Source organism: Carcharodon carcharias, chromosome 14 (assembly GCF_017639515.1).
Source record: "Carcharodon carcharias isolate sCarCar2 chromosome 14, sCarCar2.pri, whole genome shotgun sequence".
NCBI lineage: Eukaryota > Metazoa > Chordata > Chondrichthyes > Lamniformes > Lamnidae > Carcharodon > Carcharodon carcharias.
This window is the reverse complement of record NC_054480.1, coordinates 116888083-116909575: the sequence shown is the minus strand read 5'-3', so window position 1 is coordinate 116909575 and position 21493 is coordinate 116888083. Positions and strand designations below refer to the sequence as shown.

At 38.8% G+C, this 21493-nt stretch overlaps 1 protein-coding gene across 5 annotated transcripts in view; it reads right to left on the bottom strand.

The window, feature by feature from the left end:
- The window catches only part of LOC121286896 (myelin expression factor 2-like), a 46556-nt gene that overhangs the window by 23022 nt on the left and 2041 nt on the right, over nt 1-21493 (bottom strand). Inside the window, exons 1-7 of one of the 5 annotated variants that reach the window (XM_041204120.1) lie at nt 15751-15759; nt 15272-15587; nt 14323-14507; nt 8918-8970; nt 6947-6954; nt 6176-6269; nt 5347-5544 (exon numbers count right to left, since the gene is read on the bottom strand). In XM_041204120.1, the coding sequence (XP_041060054.1) occupies nt 5347-5544; nt 6176-6269; nt 6947-6954; nt 8918-8970; nt 14323-14507; nt 15272-15378 (645 nt within the window). In that variant the 5' untranslated portion in view covers nt 15379-15587; nt 15751-15759. Of the gene's footprint in view, nt 1-5346; nt 5545-6175; nt 6270-6946; nt 6955-8917; nt 8971-14322; nt 14508-15271; nt 15588-15750; nt 15760-21493 lie in introns of those variants that run through there. The other 4 variants (XM_041204123.1, XM_041204122.1, XM_041204121.1 and 1 more) reach the window with 4 other exon arrangements.

Below are 21493 nucleotides of genomic sequence, written 5' to 3'. Positions count from 1 at the left end.
AGTGCATTCCAGACCCTAACCACTCACTGTGTGGAAGTTTTTTGCTCATATCGCTTTTGCTTCTTTTGCCAATTTAAATCTGTGCACTCTTGTTCTCAATCCTTTCACAAATGGAAGTTTCCCCCATCTACTCTGTCCAGGGCCCTCATTATTTTGAACACTTCTTTCTCCTCTCAACATTTTCTCCAAGTAAGAGTCCAAACTTCTCCAACCTATCTTCATAACTGAAGTTTCCTTGCAACCATCCTCGTAAACCTCTTTTGCACTCTTCAATGCCTTCACATCCTTCCTAAAATGCGACGGCCACAACTGTACACAATACTCCAGCAGAAGTCTAACTCGTGTCTCATACAAGTTCAACATAACCTCCTTTCTCCTGTACTCTACGCCCCTAATAATAAAGCCTAGGATACTGTATCTTTTATTAACTGCTCTCAACCTGTCTATTTTAAATACATATGCACATATATATCCAGATCCCTCTGCTCCTGCACCCGACCTTTAGAGTAGTATCCTATATTTTATACAATCTATCCATGTTCTTCCTACCAAAATGTATCACCTCTCATTCCTCCGCATTGAACTTAATCTGCCACCTATCTGCCCATTTTTATTCATTCATGGGATGCAGGCTTCGCTGACTGGGCCAGCATTTATTGCCCATCACTAGTTCCCATTAAGAAGGTGGTGAGCTGCCTTCTTGAACCACTGCAGTCCATGTGGTTTAGGTACATGTGCTCCTTTTGTGGTTCTATGCTGTCCTCCTCACAGTTTACAACACTTTCAAGTTGTGTAACGTCCACAAATTTTGGAATTGTTCCCTGTGCACCAAGGTCTAGATTAACAACATATATCAAGAAAAGTAAGGGTCCCAATACTGACCCCTGGGGAACTCCACTACAAACCTTACTCCAGCCTCAAAAACATCCATTAACCATTACTCCATTTCCAGTCACTCAACCAATTTTATATCCATATTGCTACAGTCCTGGTGTCTTATCAACTTTAAGTAGACAGCCTATCTAATACCACCACCTTATCAATTTTAAACCCTTCTAGTGACTGAACTTCCTTTTTTCACCATAGCCTGGGTAGCATCTTCTCCCTTGGTAAAAACAGATGCAGCATATTCATTTAGTACCTCAGCCATGCCCCCTGCCTCCAAGTATAAATTCCCTGTTTGGTCCATAATCAGCCCTACCCCTCCTTTTACCACCCTTATACTATTTATATCGCTAAAGACGATTTTGGGATTCCCTTTTATATTAGCTGCTAGCCTCTTTTCATACTTGCTCTTTGATTCTCTTATTTGCTTTTTCACCTCACCTCTGAACCTTCTTATATTCAGCCTAGTTCGCAATTGTATTTTCTACCTGATACCTGTCATAAGCACACTTTTTCTTCATCTTAATTTCTAGCTCCTTTGCCATCCAGGGAGCTCTAGATTTCTTTGCCCTACCTGCCCCTTTTGAGGGAATATAACCATAACTGTGTTCTTTGAAGGCAGCCCACTGTTCAGCTACTGTTTTATCTGCCAACCTTTGGCTCCAATTTTATTCAGCCCAGATCCACTCTTACCCCATCGCAGTTGGCTTTCCTCCAGTTAATTATTCTTTCTTCTGACCATTCTTTGTCCTTTTCCAAAGCAATCCTAAACCTTATGATACAATGGTCACTGTTCCCTAAATGTTCTCCCACTGGCACTTGCATATACTTAACCCACCTCATTCCCAAGAACCAAGTCTAGCCGTGCCTCCTTTCTTGTTAGACTGGACACACACACTGCTGTAGAAAATTCTCAACACACTAGGAACTCTTTCCCCTCTCTTCCCTTTACACTACCACAATCCCAGTCTATATTCAGATAATTCAGAAATATAACTACTCTATAATTTTTGCACCTCCAATTTCCTTGCAGATTTGTTCCTCTACATCCTTTCTGCTAGTTGGTGGCCTACAGACTACACCAAGCATATACAAATTCCACTTTTCCAAACTTCATTTCTCTGTTGCTCTGCGAAAGCATCAGTGAGGGTAAAGATCTGTTAAATCATCAATTTTCTGATCAAATAACAGTCAAAGGAGAAAGAAATTACTGCAGTGAGGGAACAGTAAAAGAGAAAAACAGAAAACTGGAGCAAGGGACAATAATTGCTAAGTTATGTACATTATTTTAATTGCAGGAAATATGAGACTTGGTTAAGGATCATATAAGAGATTATTTGGAAGGACAGGGTCGTTCTAATCAGAACATAAACGTGGATTCAGAAGCAGTTCATCAATTTTTTTTAAAAAGATTAAAAATCTGCTAAGTGGATTTCAGAAAAGTGTCCCACAAAACAGGCTAGTTCACAAGGTGCATCCCTTGGGAAAGATGGCAAGGATAACCTGAAAAGTTGCGAGACTGGATAGCAGACTACAAAGAGTTTTGGGTGCAAGTGAAGATATCAGAGTGGAAAACTACTTGCTAATAAGAGTTCCGCTGTCACCACTGTATAAATTTTGTGTAAAAGAAGCTGCAATACTGCCCAAGATCCTGCTGGTACAAACTGGTGAACAATCTAAAGGGATCTGAACAGGATACATCAGTGGACAGGCAGGTGGTAAATGGAGTTCAACACTAATGAAATAAACCCACGACATTAGGTAGAAGCAGCAAGGAAGGCAATGACATAGTGAATTGTAATCTGCTTTAGGTAACAGAACAGTAAAGAGAATTGGGGATTTTGAAGAGTAGATTCTTAAAACCAACTAGCCATTGTTCACAGTGAAGAAAAATCTTGGAACATATAGTTAGTTGAGTGACTTAAATTTCATCCAGATCAAGATTCATCTTTTTTGGTCAAGAACATTTCCAGAGTGCTGTCTTCAGTCTTTTGTCTCTATTACAGAACGGATATGGTTATTAGACCTAGTCCAGAGAATGACTCAAGAGCTTCAGAGGGCTGAATTTGAAGGAAAAACTGCCTATCGTGCAGGTTTACCCTTAAGAAGGGGAAGTTTAATAGAGATCTTCAAAAAAAATTAGGATGCATGGGAGAATTAGATCCACAAAACCTCTTGCACACAGGATTTGAGTACTGACACAGTTTAAAAGATGGCAAAAGGAGGAAGTTATAACTTTTTCCAATGAAAGATCAGAATTTGAGATTACCAGGAGTAGTTGAACAAGAAAATCGTGGTCCGTTAAACGCGATCAAGGTTGTTTATAGAATCAAAGCACAGAACTTACTTGGTTGGTTGGTTCCCTTCCCACAATGTTACCGTGCAACTATACATAAAGGACAGTCAGGACAGCTGTCAGTCTATTGAAACAATTTTCTCAAATGCCAAATGGGGTGACAGACTAGACTGACCAGAACTTAGAAAAAGTGAAACAGGCACCGCTGATGCCACATCTTGGATTGTGATTCACCAAAACAATGAATCAACTCATAAGGAGCAAGGCAGTTGAGTGCAACTGGGTGTAACAAGTGCTCTAATTTTCCAAACAGGCTGCCACTTGCATTTTGAGAATCAAATCAGTTTGGAACAGCTCATTGTAAAATATTAAGATACCAAAAATTTTCCATCTTCTTTAGCTTAGTTTCTCTTACTCCTTCAGTATTCTGCTAAGGATATACTGCAAAAAGAGCTCATTAAAATTTGGAGGTGGTGGAATGAGGGAATAATTATGAATAAATTAAATTTCTACCTATTTAATTTTTCCTAAGTCAACTCCATTATTTAAATTTTTGGTGAAGTGGAAAAGACTATTTATCCTGCAACACTCCCCTTTCCATAAGACCATAATACGTCTTATTCGGCCCATCGAGTCTGCTCCACCATTCAATGAGATCATGGCTGATCTGATAATCCTCAACAACACTTTCTCACCTTTTCCCCAGAGCCCTAGATTCCCTTACTGATTAAATATCTGTCCCTCAGCCTTGAATATACTTAATGGCTCAGCCTCTACAGCCCTCTGTGGTAAAAAAAAAATTACACAGATTGACTACCCTCAAAAGAAATTCCTCCTCATCTATGTTTTAAATATACACCCCCTTACTGAGAATATGCGCTCTGGTCCTAGATTCTCCCACAAGGGGAAACAACCTTTCAGCATCAAGACCCCTGAGAATCTTATGTTGCAATAAGGTCGCCTCTAATTCTTCTAAACTCCAATGAGTACAGACCCAACCTACACAACCTCTCCTCATAAATCCCTCCTTACCCGAGATCAACCTAGTGAACGTTCTCTGGACTACCTACAATACCAGTATATCTTTCCTTAGATAAGAGGATCAAAACTGTTCACAACATTCTAGGTGTGGTCTAACTAATGCCTTGTATAGTTTTAGCAAGGCTTCCCTATTTTTATACTCCATTCCCTTTGAAATAAAGGCCAATATTCTATTTGCCTTTCCTATTACCTGTATGTTAGCTTTTTGGGATTCATGCACAAGGATTCCCAAATCCCTCTGTGCTGCAGTCTTTCTCCATTTAAATAATATTCAGATCTTCTATTCTTCCTGCCAAAGTACATCACCTCACATTTTCCCATGTTATATTCCATCTGCCAAGTTTTTGCCCACTCACTTAACCTGGCTATATCCCTCTGTAGACTGTCATCCTCATCACTTGCCTTCCCACCTATTTTTGTGCTGTCTGCAAAATTGGTGATAGTACATTCACTTTCCTCATAAGTCATTAATATATTGTAAATAATTGAGGCCCCAGCACTGATCCCTGTGGCAATCCACTACTTACAGGCTGCCACCCCAAAAATGCCCCCCTTATCCCAACTCTGTCTTCTATTAGTTAGCCAATCCTTTATCCATGCTAATAAACTACCCCCAAAACCAAGGGCTCTTATCTTATTAAGCAGCCTTATGTGCAGTACCATGTCAAACACCTTTTCGAAATCCAAATATATTAAGTCTACTGGTAGCCCTTTATCTATTCTGTTTGTTACCTCCTCAAAGAATTGTAATAAATTTGTTAGGCATGATTTCCAATTTATTAGGCATGATTTCCCTTTATACTGTAATTTTATCACTTCTCCATTATTTTTAATGCAGAATTAAATATCAGTTACTGGGGCTCCTAATCATTAGGGGAATAGAGAGGATAGGGACATACAAAAAGTGGATGAATCACATACAAAAAAGGGAATGGAAGAAAGTCAGAACAATTATTTTCACTTACCATTTTACTTCCATTTGGAATAAAAAACCTGGGACAACTAGTTTCGCAGTTTTCTCAAACGTTTACATTAATATTTCCAAATAGACTAAACATTTCCTCAAATTTTATCAATGCTTTTACTAAAAAAAATGTATATTTTGTTAGCATTTACAAACTCACATTAACAATAAAGATGGTGCTTCCAAGTCTGCCAGCCTGCAGGGCATTGAGAACATCTCTGGGGACCTGAGAGTTATGCAAGAGAGCAGGTGGGATATTCATTCCAGGACCTCCTCCACCTCCTCCACCACCCATACCCATCCTGTCAAAACCACCGAACTTCTGCATCATACGTCTTGCATGCTCACCATCCAAATCCTGTGTTTAAAAAAGTTAAAAATGATATTGTGGAAAAATACTGCCCGCATTCATCTTAAAAAGTAGACAGGAATTTCTGAATACTGTTCAATTCTTACCTTTATTTTATAATGCTAAATTCCCTTTATATCACAGTTGTTTTTTTCATCACCTAGAGCTCTATTCATTACTATGTCTAAGTGAACATGATCAAACTAAATAAATAGAAACACATACTGGGAGCAGTACGTTTCATCCAAGGCAGAGATAATTATGATAGCTGCATTGAATGGTTAATTTTGGATAGAACACATGCATAGGGAATTTAATTCTCTCAAGCTTAATGAGTTTTCTTCAAATTACAAATTTGTTTTAAAAAAATCAGATACTGAGTGAAAGGTTTATGAAAAATTAATTCACCTTTTCAGGAAGAAACTGTCAATGGCAGAATAAGCTATAAACCATCAATACAAACAACATAAAAAGACCTGTTAATGTAGCAGCAATGTCAGCACTTGCTCAGTTCACCTTGAGGCACTCAATTCAAGTAGTCTCCCATATCACCCTGCATTTAATCCCCATAATACATTGGTATATTTTAAGTGCTCAAAGACAACCCCATTTAATCTTATAACACAATGAAATGTCTTACCTCTTTCACTTTAAGAGGTCTTCCACTGAAACTTTGCTTATCCATAACCTCCACAGCCTTTTTCATGTTTTCTTCACTCTTGAATTCCACAACACTGAAAGAGAAATGTGGTACAGTGCATATGCAATAGTCCCCTCCAGTCACTACTTCAGCTAGACTGTAATATGCAGTCACCTTTCTTCACATCACTTCTAACTGCAGACTGTATATCCAGTGGTGATCACCCCATTCACTGCTCTAATCAAAGACTTTATACATAGCAATCCTCCATCTTATTTTCCCCTTGCCAGTTTTCTTTTCCTCCGCAGAACCCATTGACACTTTGTTGGGGTACAAGCTCTTTGGGAACTCACTACTTCCCAGTTTCCTTTTCAAGTACCCAGTTTTCAAGGTGTGCTACTACACAGTGTTAGCAAGTAATTAATCTACAGGAAGCATGATGGCTAAGTCTGCTCATGTCCTCAACCAATATCCATAATTACAGCAGGAAATGCTGAATAGCAATCAGCAGTGGGAAACTTAGTTGACAGTCTCTTCTCACACCCAGAGATGTGGAGGTCAAATGATGTTACTGTCCCTGCACCCTCTTTCACCTCCTATAAGCATTCAGCTGCAATTCACAAACCAGGGGTCAAATATGGGCGTCCCCAGTTTAAGTGTCCCTGTTGATCAGTATTCGGGGGGAGCTAGTTACCCTACATGGTTTAGACAAACACTAATTCCAACTCAAAACATGACAATTAGGAGGAAATAAATCTAAAGAAAACTTACCCACATCCCTTTGGGTCACAGGCATTAGCATGTAAAGAAGAAGAAAAATGTAAAATTACACAAAGTAAATTAAAAGCAGTTCAACAAAATTGAAGTACTTTTATTGACATTTAAATAGGGGGTGCCACAATTTTTCCCCACATAACTAGAAATTAGTACCTCATCCTTTGTACTATACATTATCCTCTTCAAAAAATTGTTTTTGTACAGTGCAGATGGAACATGGACCACCAAACTGCACATGAAACAGAGGGAAACAGACTCAGTGCTTTTGAATTCCCAACGTTGGCCATGCTATGAGGGTGACAGACCAAGCAAAAGCTGTGAGTCACAATTGGAAGAAGCTGGACACAAGATGTGGTAGGTGACTCCCACAGGCCACTCTTAAAAGCACCCAGCAGCTGGTCGATCCAGGAGTAGGCCATGTTAATACTTTCAAACAGCCCAGGGGAGGGGAGGGGAAAATGAGAGACCAAATAATCTCTGCAAAACTAGTTGAGGTTTACTACAGACACTTTGACCATTTCCAACCTTTAACTTACTTACTGGAGCCTGTGGGTAAATTCAGTGAACAAATGTACTTGTTACATGTATTACAAAACTGATTGAAACAAAATAATCTAGGCATGGTGCCCCCAGCAATTATTTCAAAGTGGATGCTGCACAAGGTGCAGATTAACCTTAAAGTCAAACCAAGTGTTTCCAATGATTATAAAGTGTTTACTTCAAGTAAAACTACACCCACTTTGAGTAATATGGGGAAACCTTGCTAGTGTGGCAGCCCTGTATCAGATTCATAACCAAAATATATTCATATGATTCTCTTCAGAAACCCTAGGTCAAACTATCACTCCAACAATGCTACTAAAATCCATTCCACTTTCACACTGTTTCCACCTACAACTTATTCAACATCCTATTCTATGCTTAAACACCATTGTTTAAGGATCAGAACGAATTTCCCCCTTTGACAATTGCAACCCTGGCTAGCATAACTTCTAAAGAGACAAAAATATCTGTCATCCCTTACCTGTTGCTTGTTTAAGTTATATAGCAGATATATTTGGTATGATTTTTAAAAAATACATTACATGAAAAAAGTGAACATTCCCCAAAGATGAATGCCAAATGAAGGCTTCAGTGATTCAGAAGGCAAGCACCAACACTATGACTAATCTATGCACATTGCATGATAAAGCACAGGGGGCATGTATGAAAGCACAAAGAATGAAGTCAAGCCCCAAAGTGAAAAACCAGTATGGCACATAAAACCACACATTAATTTAAAAAAGTAAATGTGTGGTATTACAGAACCGAAGGTCCCAGATTCAGTGCCAAACTTAAGAGCAGCAATAGGGGTCAAAAAGTTAGAAAAAATAGTCAGAGCATCTGATAACTATCCATTAACTCCTGTTGAAAGTATGGGTGTGAACCAAGGAAAGGATCAGGCTCCACTGTGATGCTTTCCAGAGTCATATAGCTTGTAGTCATTTAAGATATAGGCTCACTCATTATAAATGGCCATTCTGGTATACACCAGCTATGTACCAGCGCCTGCAAAATCATATCCAACTGATCACTGAATTCAGGGGGCAGAGATAGAAAATATGGAATTGGAGAGAGGAAATTAAAGGAATCTAGTGATGAAACTTCTCTGGGTACTTTACATATTATTGTACAACAGTATTTTCACATACTTTTGAAAAACACAAAAACAAGAGGCCATTCATGTCAAACACTACCAAAAAAAATAGTACCGGTATTACTTTAACACAGACAAAAAGTACCAAATATGCCTGCTATACAGTCTATAGCTTTACATTCATATGCTTTTCTTCCCCCACCTAGCCACATCCACATTTCTGGTCTTTAGATTTCAAAGTCTAACCAAAGCCCACTTCCAGTATTCCATATCCTGGGTATTTTACATTTGCAATGAAACCACAGAAGAACTAGTTCTTTATCACTTACCCTCGACTTTCCATCCGCATCCATAAAGAGTTCCACGTAAGTAACCTCACCAACTACAAACCAGATCCCAGACGAAACATACACGGAAGGAGAAAAGCCAAGAAAACAATGGAATTCAGCAAAAACATTGACAACGTTATGTAGTAACCTGAGCCCTCTAAAAGCCCAGAATATCATTCCATATACCTAAACCTTCTTACTATGCTATGTACAGGTGTGCAGTGATCCCAAGTCTAACCCAACTTAGAATAGTCATATTAAACCACAGCCCTTAATATCATTGTTACCAGTTACTAACAAAGTTACATACAACAGGCCCTTTTACCTCTACCCAGCGTGCTGAACACATGCGCTTCCCAAACTGGAACTCTTCTCAAATGTGCCCAGCCAATAAGGATGTCACATTATAATATGCAAAGTGCACATATTTCTCTTTCCCTGATCTACAACCAATGCGATTATCAAATTTAAGCAATCAGAACTTCAAAAATGAAAGCCATAAACATTCTGCAGATTTCAAGGTAAGATACTTATACTGATGTAGAAGTTATTGCATTATATGTGTGACATCCCCACCAGCAACCACCATAAGCAGCCGAGTCTGCTTCTGTTAAGATCACCTTCATGTACTGTTTAATCAACTGTGAAAGAATCAAACCATTATATGACCAAGTTCTGTTTTAACAAATTGGAACTGATCAAGAGTTCCCACCTACTGCAAGGCTAGTATCCATTTACATGTGCAAAACACTAAGCCATCAGCCAAGACAATTTTAGCACAGTCAGTCCCTCTGAAGAGCAAGCTAAAATTTCAAAAAGGTTGCTGCCATCAAACCTCTTTCTCATCCCTCACCCCCAGCAACAGCTAATATTAATTAGGTTTTATACAGAACAGTAAATTGCACTTTGGCTCCACAGAATTTCAACAGAAAATTTCAGTTTCAATTCCTGTTCTGGCAAAACCAGTAACAGCCCAACTTTTTTTGGATACAGAAAAGGATAAACTAAAGATGAATCAAGCATGAGACACAAATCACAAGCACTTTCTAGCTTGATGCAAGTATTAAAGTCTGGCTTTCTGTTTATGCAAGACAAGAGTTATTAGTTTTGTAGATTTACAATAAAATTTCAACTTGGAGTGAGCAATCTGCACAGATCACCTTGCATATTTTAATATAAGCTCCAAATGAAGGAGATATCTGGCAGCTGAGACACTATTACTATGATCTTGTGCAGAATTGAACTTTCGTGCACATCTGTTATCAGCTTTCATGCCATTAATTAATAAGGATCTTTAATGGGGGGGTTAGAAAAATAACGTGGTGCAATGTAACTAGAAATGAACAAATTGCATTTTTGTTCTTTATGGATCCTGCAATTATATTCACAATCAACAGATTAAAAAGACATTACAACGGTAAAATGGTATATTAGATGGGGTCTAATTGGCCAAAGGGCTTTCTTCATCTGAATTTATCTTGTGAGGACATTCAAAGAAGAGGCACCCAATTCCCTGGAGTTTATCTATATTGCTCTCAATTGATCATCAAATTACAAAGAGGATGACTCCTGTGAATTTCACCTACCTGGATTCAGCATTCCCATGCATGAATGGAATGAAACTTAGATTCCACAACCCTGTGGCATTTTGCATCATGATGCCATTGTGGAAGAAATTACTTTAGAAACCCCACCCCAGAATAGAGGAGAAAATCTGCATATCAATTAAAACTTGCTCTTAAAAAGAACTGTGGTACCTTTCCTGCACTCGGCAGTGGGTCTCAAATGTTTTTAAATTGGCTTAGTGCAACACACAAAGGCTACTTTTAGGCTGAATACTGAGTTTGGTTCCCTACACACCTGTACCACCGTAATCCCACCACTCTACTTTCTAAATCATTTAAAGACATCATCAGTAGTCTACAAAACCAAGGACATGTAGATCTGCATGGGCACATTCCCAATGTTACACTAATTATAGACCACCAACTTTTGAGTCTTACCGCTTGAAGCCATCACTACATCAAGAAAGGTGCGAGTCTACACAAACCTAGAAATATGGCACTTAAACAGTGGTTTCGCATATATAACAATGTCTGCTGATAAAGATTTCTTTCCTGTCAGACTACTAAATACTGGAGCCATCAAGTAGTCCTATGCAGCAGCAGCAGCATGCACCATGGTGGACTGTTCACGCTTCTGTTCTGAAACACCAATAATCCTTTTTCACTCAGATACTGAACACACAATTAAATGGCAAAGAAGGTTCACCACATATGGCTTTCCAGAGTCAAATGTGTCAGTTTGTTATCGAAGGCAACAGATTTTTGGTAATATACTGAAAATAATTAAGGAAATAAAGTTAGGGAAATTTTAGATACATTTTCTAAACAGCAGAAACCTCACTGTAAAATTAAATATATTAACTTATGTCCACAGTTTCTATATAACTGAATTTAGTAAACATTAAAGTTTGTCTACTTTTTGTGGGGAAAATCATAATAAGCAGTTTATTTACCAAGACATTAAAGCAATGGGGTGTGGAAAGAGACAAAATAGTGATTCTTTGCATCTTTCACGGATGCAACACTATAATGTTTCATCCTATTGTAGAATTCTTGCTGTAGTGATAGCTCATACCATAATGAGCCATAAATGCTTCAATGTTCAATGCACAATATCCCCAACTCAAGGACATTTGTTTGAATAATTATCCAACTTTACTTCAAACTGTTCCAGATATAACAATATTAGCTGAAACAATTCCACACTTGTTTAAAGACAATATTTGTCTTTTGTCAGGCTATTCAGGTTATCAAGTCTCAAACATGCATTGCATCAATTTGCACATAAGTACTGGCCTTTTTGTTAAACCAAGTTTGTGAACTTACGGTATACACATGATGGCATTTCTCATTGACCTTCAACTCAAATATTGAAAAAAAGACATACCATTTCTCAACAATGCTATCTTCAGAGAAAAGTTACAAATACTTGAAGTTAACAAAACTCCAAATGAGCAAAGCAATCATGTAATTATGATGGCTTAATCCAGTTTATCCTTCAAACGATGACACTTCAAACAAAAACACAGAATAAAGTTACAGTAAAATGTACATTAGCCACTGATCTGTTTCCATCGACTGTCGCTACAAGAAAACCAAATCCAGTTTAGCTGTCAACTGTGGTTCTGACAACTGATGTTAAAGGGGGGAAAAATCCCCATTCACAAAAACATTCAGATGTTACAATACAAACATTACTGTACCAACTGTTCAATGCTGCCAAAGATTTGAGCAGAAATAGGTATTCTTTCTAATAAGAGGTAATCCCAATAATTTAGAAGTACGATCTTCATGAAGCTTGCACTTTCAGGAAATAAAATACTTGTAAAAAGCCAGCCATCTTGTCAAGAAACTGCCCTCCTGGAATTGCACTGCTTCTACCCAGCACTGACCCTCTCTTCCACCTTTAGTGGATAAGTGTGTACTGAAATAAAAATACTCCAATGTATAACTTCATCAAACTCTTGCTCAATCCTTTACAACTCATTTTTGAGGGGGACAGAGGGATGGTACAAAAAACGTTATGAAGTAACTTTTAAAAATATGTAACAACTTTGGAAGAGCAGCAACATTTCCCCCACTCCATAAAATACCAAGATGATGCCAAATAATTATTCCATTGTTATTTTGCTCCATCATTTCCATTACTTATTACCTGTGTCCTTTATGTAAAAAAAAAGTTAATCATGAGATTGGTCAATGGGACCTTGCCACAATATTCACAAGTATTAAAAAGCAGCATGGTTTAATGCTAGGCTATATTATCAGAGAGTCCATGCTCACTTCGGAGGAGGGCCTGTATCCAGTTTTACAATCTCTGGCTTCAATGAACAGCCAAATTGTATACTATCCCAATTGGTGTCCCAGTCTGCAAAATACTTTCTTCAGGCAAGAAGCAGAATAGTTAAAGAGTAAACTACATTATAATGGTTTTGCACTTGTATAACAAAAACAGAAAACCCCAGAAACACATTCAGCTTAAGTCAACATCTGTGAAGAGAACAAACAAGTTAACATTTCAGGTGTGCAGTTTCATCAGAACTGGAAAACATTACAGAAAAACACATTTAAAAAGTAACAAAAAAGGAGGGGCAAAACAAAGAAATAGAATAACCTGTAAAGTGTCTAATTCTGTAGTCTCCACAGATGCTGACTGACATGCCAATGTTTTCAGCATTTGCTGTTTTATTTCAGATTTCCAACATCTGATGTTCTTTTGATTACAAATCATTGTGTAACTGTAAAGATTATAAACGCTGGAGGAAGAACAATTTTGGAAATTATCTGCATGTTAAATATTCAACTATTTTCTGCAGGGTACCACATTGTTTCAAGTAGGATGAAGGTTCATGCCCATCGTTCCCCGTGTAAGCTCTCAATCAACCTCAAGCCACAAGTTGCAAAATGTATCTCGAAGATGCAAGCCAACTTGCACTGAAAATTCAACCCAGACTGACCACATACACCCTTACTAACAGTCAGTTACAAAGGTGGTGGAAGGTAACTGGAAGCAGGTTACCTAGACCAGGATTGACAGACTAGCAATTATTAATTCTTTCCTCAAACTTAATGGGGTATCTCTGACAGAATACACTACTCCCCAATCGCTCAATTCTAAGCATTGTTTGATCTGCCAGAATATCACTCGCAGTGCGCCCAAACTTGATTTTTTAATTGGCAACGATAAAAGTAGATTTTACATCATAAGCTGGTTTAAATTGTCAGCATTATTCAATTAACAAGATATCCCATACAAATCAATTACAAATCTAACATTTTCTCCCACAATTCTCAGCAATGAATATAATTTGACAAAGGTATCCCATCCTAGGTAAAAACCTGGCCTGCTCGCAAAACAAAACAAGAACTGAAGTTCCTCCCAATTTCCAGAACAGCATTGGCAGAACACACATCGTACTCTAACATGTGTTGATATATCAACCTGTGTCCACCCCACAAACTAAATGTTTAATACATTTTACCAACTCAAATTCTTTTTTTCCTAAATTTCTAGTGTCAACACCCAAGACACCAATTCAACCTGAGCATTCTGTTCTTCCCTTCTTCAATATAGTGAAACCGTTAAGTGTTGCTGGCCAAATTTCCTGCTTTTATTGTTCACATACATCCTTCTGAATAGCTGTAAAGAAACATTTAATTACAAAATCATTGGTTACTTCAACTAAAATTATGAAATTTCTTCTGTATAAGAGAGCTTATTCTTCAAGATCTTTTGGCATCAGGAATTGAAGGTGAAAAATGATTTATAGTTAGTACACAATATTTGTTAATTCAACAATTTTAAAAAGTTTCCAATAAACACAGTAAACCTGACTTTACCTTTCTCTCTCATTATATCTTTAAGTGTTTGCCATTTCATTTCAAACGGGATATTGCTCACAAAAACCCGGAATCTTGCATTTCGGTTAGTTGAATATGGCTCAAAGCGGTTTCCTCCACGCTTGTTGCTTTTTTCCTTCAGCTTATCATTTTTTTCATTTTGAACTGAAGTTTCATTTGTTTCGCTGTTAAGAACAAAACATGGTTTCGATATCAACAATCTCTCTCTGGATCCAAACAGCTGCAGTTCATGATTTCCCCTCAAAACAAATTATTCAAATATGATGTTGCCCACGAAGCACAACACAAAAGCCAAATTATCCTTTTAATAGGGCAATGGTGGCTCTGGAACTCCGATAAATAACAGCTAATTGCAGCCCAGGCTCCAAAATATTGTTCGTGTGATTGCTCCAGAGGGAAAAGGGAGAATGGGAAGCGAAGGCGCAAATGCAGAAGGGAAGGTTTCAAAGGGAAGGTTTCGGGGGGGGAAGAGAGAGAGATCGAGAACACGCACAGATGGAAAGGGGGCGGGGTTCGAGCCCAGGCGCAAAGAAAGAGGCGCGAGACGGTTCCTAGCCCCGCTCAAATGTGGTAGTGGGAAGATGAGGTGAGGTATGAATACAAATTATAAATATATAGACCTCTACTTGTCTAGGAGAAAACCGTACATAAAACAGTAAAGTATTATTGTTTATTCACATGTAATGTGAATTGGTCTGAAGAGTTAGGATTGAACAGGTGGTATCTAATTAAATTTAGAATATTCCCAAGTAAATCAGGCACGCCGAACCTGCTCAATCCCCGCTGTTAAGAAGGGGCTAGGCCACATATTTCAGCCTGGAACCTTGGGCCTTTTGTTCAGCGCGCGGAGCCGCGGCCTGCAGCCCCAACTGAAGCCTGAGCCGTTGCCATAGCCACACGGCTTCCCTTCCCTCACATAGAGCCGCACCTCTGGTTCTGATCCTCATCGCCGCCGCTCGGGTTCTCATCCTGCTTCTCCTCCAGCTCGGGGTTGCTGATCACAGGCTCCTGGGGTGTGGGCTCCAAATCCGCCATCGCCGCAGCAACAAACACCCAGATCGTGCTGTCCGACTCAGAATGGCGACTGCCCGCTATCGCGTGAAGGATTCTGGGTACAGCTCCACTACCCTCGGGTGACGTCACACTGGATTCCCGCCAAGTCTCCAGGGCAACCGGACCACGTGTACAGGCCAACCTGAACTCAAAACAGAAAATGCTGGAAATACTCAGCAGGTCAGGCAACACTGGGGAGAGGGAAATAGTTAACGTTTCAATTTAACAACCTTTCATCAGAACTGGAAAAAGCAATCATAGATCTATTACAGCACAGAAGGAGACCTTTCTACCTGTCGAGCCTGTGCCAGCTCTGCAAAAGCAATTCAGCAAGTCCCAATTCTCTGACCTTACCCCGCAGCTCTGCAATTTTTTCCCTTTAAGGTGCTTATCCAGTTCCCTTTTGAAAGCTACGATTGAATCTGCCTCCACCACCCTCTCAGGCAGTGTATTTCAGATCGTAACCACTCGGTGCATAAAGAAGTTTTTTTGTCATGTCAGCTTTAGTTCTTTCGCCAATCACTCAGAACTTTTGGTTCTAAACCCTTCAACCAATGGAAATAGTTTCTTTCCATCTACCCTGTCTAGACCCCTCATGATTTAGTTTGAGATGTAAAAGTTTTTAAGCAAGTAAAGAGCTGTGGGAGTTTAGCTGAAGGTGCGCTAATTCTTTAATACAGCAGCAGCTTGACAGCTGAGGATGAAGTAGGTAGTATACCTCTTTTAACTGAATCCTGAAGGAGACATGGTGTTGTCCCATTGTCATCAAATAATAGATCCAACAAAATTTCCCCTTTTTTAGAGGGACACAACATATTAAAATTCCGCAAGAGACTTCATAGGAGCATTATCAAACAAAATTTGACCCAGAGCAACTTGTGACCAAAAGTTTGGTCAAAGAGGTACATTTTAAGGAGCAACTTAAAGGAGGAGAGATGGACATAAAGAGATGGAAAGATATAGGAAGGGGATCCCAGAGTTTAAAATCAACAACAGGAAACACCTCATCCATCACCCACAATTCCAAAAGTAACACCCTATCATCCCTGATGCACATCCACTAGGAGAGGAGGCAAAATGGCTCACGATGTACTATTACATCAGAACTAATTCCTTGGCTCAAACTTTATTACTTACATTTTAACCTGTGATTATTACAATTTAGACAGGATGGAAGACTAGGCATAATGTACAAAGTGACAGTCAAAATCAGAATGAGTTTCAAAGTGGGGCTGCTGGGGACTGATAAACCTGCCAGTAATAAATTATGCCTGATCCCTTCTGCACATACACAATATTTAACACATTCACAGATGCTGAATATAGAAAGTATAGAGGGGATTTAACAAAAAAAAGGGCAAAGAGATGGAGAATAAAAATAGCTTGGTGTCTAAAACAAAAGGGAACCCAAAATGCTTTAGAAGCATGTATAAATACTAAAAAGATAGTCAAAAGAGTGGTGCTGATAGGGGACTAAAAAGGCAATATCCTTACAGAAACAGAGGCCATGGCTTAGGTACTAAATGAGTACTTTGTATCTTCACTGGAGAAGAGGATAATGTCAATGTAGCAGTGAAAGAGGAAGTAATAGATATGTTGGATAGAATAAAAATAGATAAAGAGGAGATACTTAAAAGGTTGCCAGTTCTCAAAGTAAAAAAGTCATCTGCTCTGAAAAAGATGCGTTTACTGAAGGAAGTAAGGCTCTGGCCACAATCTTCCAACTCTCCTTAGATATAGGGATTTTGCCAGAGGACTGGAGGATCACGAATGTTACACCACTATTCACAAAAGGGAAGGGAATAAATTGGGAAACTATAGGACAGCCTAAAGTCGGTGTTGGAGTAACTGTTAGAAACAATATTCATGACAAAATTTATTGACATTTCAAAAGGTATGGACTAATAAATACAGGGGAAATGGATTTATAAAGGTAAACTATGTTTAACTAACTTGATCAAGTTCTTGATGAAGTAGCAGAGAGGGTTGATGAGGGTAGTGCGGTTAAGTTGTGCATATGAAGTTTGAAAAGGTGTTTGACAAGGTGACTCATAATAATCCCATTTGCAAAATTAAAGCCAATGGAATTGAAAGGACACCGGCAGCATTCATACAAAATTGGTCAAGGGACAGAAAACATTGAGTAATGGTGAACAGCCGTCTTTCAGACTGGAAAGGTGTAGTGTTCTCCAGGGGTTGGAAATGAGACCACTGCTCTTTTCGATATATATTGAGGATTTGGACTTGGGTATCCAGGGTATAATTTCAAAGTTTGCTGATGACACAAAATTCAGAAATATAGTAAACAATGAAGAGGATAGTAACAGACATAAGAATGACTCTGGCAAATTGATGAAATGGGCAGACAGATGACAGGTGAAATTTAGAAAAAGCGTGAATTAATACATTTTGGAAGAAAGAATGAGGAGAGGCAATACAATCTAAATGGTACAATTTTAAAGAAGGGGGAACTATTTCCAGTGGCAGAAGGCTTGGTAACCAAACAGCACAAATTTAAAGTGATTGACAAAACAATCAGAGGTGACATCCAGAAACATTTTTTTACACAGCAAGTTGTAGCAATCTGAAATATATTGCCTGAAAAGGTGGTAGAAACAATTAAAAATTGTCCATGATTGTGACCGCCTCTTTCAACTCTCCTCTCAACTTTCTCTGTCACAAGGAGAACAATTCCAGTTTCTTCATTTAACTTAAGTCCATCGTCCATCGTAGGTAGGTAATTAGCCAAATTCCATGAGGGACAATAAGCATCAGTTAGAGAGAGGGACAAGTGGTTATATAGCTTGAGGGGCACCATTCCACATCAAGTATGGGGCGAGGCAAGGAGGCAGGCCTTCGTGAACTACTACAGCCGGTACGGAGATTGAACCTGGGTGTGCGTGCACACAAATTTTTGAAGATGGCAGGGCAAGCTGAGAAGGCTGTTAACAAAGCACATGAGGTCCTTGGCTTTATTGATTGAGGCAGAGTACAAAAACAATGAGGTTTATGCTAAACCTTAAACAATGCTGGATAGGCTTCAGCTGAGTATTTAGAAGGGTGTCAAGATCTTGGACATGGTGCAGAAGAAATGTATTAGATTAGTGTCACCAGGCATGAGGTGGGGTCAGTTTTCTCAGTTGATTTGATGGCTAGAACGTAATGCAGAATGGTGCCAATGGAGCAGGTTCAATTCCTGTACCGGTGGTAGTTCATGGAGGCCTGCCTCCTTGCCTCACCCCATGCTTGATATGGAATGGTGCCATTCAAGCTACTTAACCACTTGTCTCTCTCTCTCTCTAACTGATGCTTATTATCCCTTGTGGAATTTGGCTAATTACCTACCTACCATGGACTTAAGTCAAATGAAGAAACTGGAATTGTTCTCCTTGAGACAGAGAAGGTTAAGAGGGGAGTTGGAAGAGGCAGTCACAACCATGAACAATTTTTAATAGAGTAAAGAAGGAGGACCTATTTCCAGTGACAGAAGGCTTGGTAACCAAACAGCACAGATTTAAAATGATTGACAAAACAACCAGAAGTGACATCCGGAAACATTTTTTTACACAGCGAGTTGTAGCAATCCGAAATATATTGCCTGAAAAGGTGGTAGAAATAGATTCAATAGTGACTTTCGAAAGAGAATTGGATTAACACTCGAGGGGAAAAAATTTACAGGCCATGGGAAAAGGGAGGGGTATGAATTGGGTAACTCTACCAAAGAGCCAGCGCAAGCCTGATGGACCAAATGGCCTCCTCTCCTGCATGGTTCTACAATTCTATGATTTTAAGAGATAATGCAGAATTTATTTTATGGTAACTTCATCAGGTGAAATATGCATAAAAATTTGTCATCCAGCACCAGCAGGATGAAGGATGTCCAAAACACACCCTGTCCATGTAAAATGCAGATGGTTATGATGAGCAACTATTTGGTTAATATATGTATGTTGGCTCATTCAATGGCTCAGTTTAGAAATACACCCGTGACATAACTGAGTCACACAGAGCAGGAAAATGCCTGGCTATGCTGATTTAAATGGTTGGCAGTACAGGTGCTACATTTGACCTTACCTCCACAGTGGACCTCAGCACTACAATTGCCCTTAGTGCAATATTTGCCCTCAATACTACAAGTGGCCTGAGACTACAGTTGCTCTTAGAATTACAATTGCTCAGTGTTACAATTGATCTCATTACTGTGAGTTGCCTCGGTGTTACAAGTAGCCTTAGTAACCTTGAAATTAGGAAAAGAAAAATCAACTTGTTTCTTCCTCAGTTCATAATAGTGATCTCCAGAAGGAATTGCAACTGAGATGTTTAAAAGTCAGATGGATACTTATTTGACAGTAAGAATAGTCAAGGATAAGAAAAAAGGCAAGAAAGTTGACATTAAAAAAATAGAGATGCCTTGGATTGATTTATGGGCCTAGAAATTTGGTTGCAAAATGCCAATTTTTCAAGTGTTGTGTGGCCTACTAAGGCCCCAAAATGGCAGGCAAGATATTCATGCATACACCCAGCAGAAGAGCACCAATCACCATATTGGGTAAGGGCAAACAATAGGCATTCTTTACCAACTCTCTAAGCATGATAAGGGATATGTGGATGAGGGGCCTAGATGTAAAGGAGCTACCAGTTTGCTGTCACCCATTATTTGCCTAGTACTAAAAGTTAAAATAACCCCCAACATTTTTAGCATATTATTATTCTATCTCCTGTAGCTTTGCACATGATAATTCAGAAAATGCAGTTTCTCTCTTATCTGCCTCTGCTGTCTTTCAGTTGCTGCTTCTCTCTCTTTCTTTGTCTCATCTGACCCTTCTCTTTCTTTACTGCTATCTCCTTTTTGTCTCTTTTTTGTTCTGTGTTGTTTTTTTCTTTTTTCAGATGGGGGCAGTGGCTGGTGGGGAACAGAGATCAAAAGATCCAGGTTACATTTTGTGTGGGGTATAGAGGAAATGTAGCCTTCACCAGCTCCTTTCCCATCCTCTGTCTCAAATACATGTTTCCTCCGCTCCTTGCTCCTATTGTGCTCCCTATCCCTTCACCTTTCACTACCTACTCACTCCCGTCACTATTCCACCTCTTCTTTTAATCACCCATGAAATCACTTTATCCTCCCTTCTACTTGCATCATTATTACTCATTTCACCCTTACCCTTAACCTTCTATCCATTCTCACTCCCAAAGGTGAGTAATGAGGAGCCAGTTGCTCCCTCACCCTCAACCTACTATCCTATCTGTTTGCTTCAAAAATACTCTTTGCTTTAAAAAGTAAACTATTTAAAAGAAAATAAATCAATGTAGAATGAGGAAAGAAATTGCTTGTCTTTCATTCTATTTATACCTTTCTCTTTTTCTCGCTCTGGCTCACAGAGGTTAGACATTATAATCTCTGACTCATAAGCAAAAGGCACTAACATTAATCCTTTTCTAGTTGTTAAGAAAGAAAATGCTAGAAATAGTCCCAACATCAGTATGAATCTTGCATCAAGTGAAGGGGTCTCCAGGCCTCCAGCAACAGCGATGTCTTCAAGCAGGGTAAGCAGCCAATCACATTAAAGTATTCTGACAGACAGCAAGCCAGGAAGTAAAATGCATTTTTCACAAAATTTTACAGAGAATGAAATAAATTATTGAGACATATGCATGAGATTAATATAGAAGCTGAATTATCAAATTGTTTCATTAATTATTTTATTTTAAAAATATGTGAAAACTTTTTTTTATTGCAGTGGAGAAATTTGGCATTCCACAAATATAAGATTAGTTTCTCAGGGATAATAAAGCTGTCCAGCAGTAATTATAAACTTAGTACAACGTTAAAACCCAGTTACCACCTCATTTAACAAGGTGCAGCTTGTTCAAGGGTTTTCATAACAAACCTAATAGAGTGAAAGGGAAAATTTTAGTTATGTGATCTCTATTTGATTGTAGGCTGTGGAAACTTCAACAGCGCACTCAATGGGGCAGTGTAGAAATACTGACAGCGACTTATGGAATTTTGTGTTTATCTGCACATGTGTAGACTCCAGAAGTTGCTATCAGTTTCAGAGAAGTAATGATGGCAAAACACTAACAGATTTGCCATCAG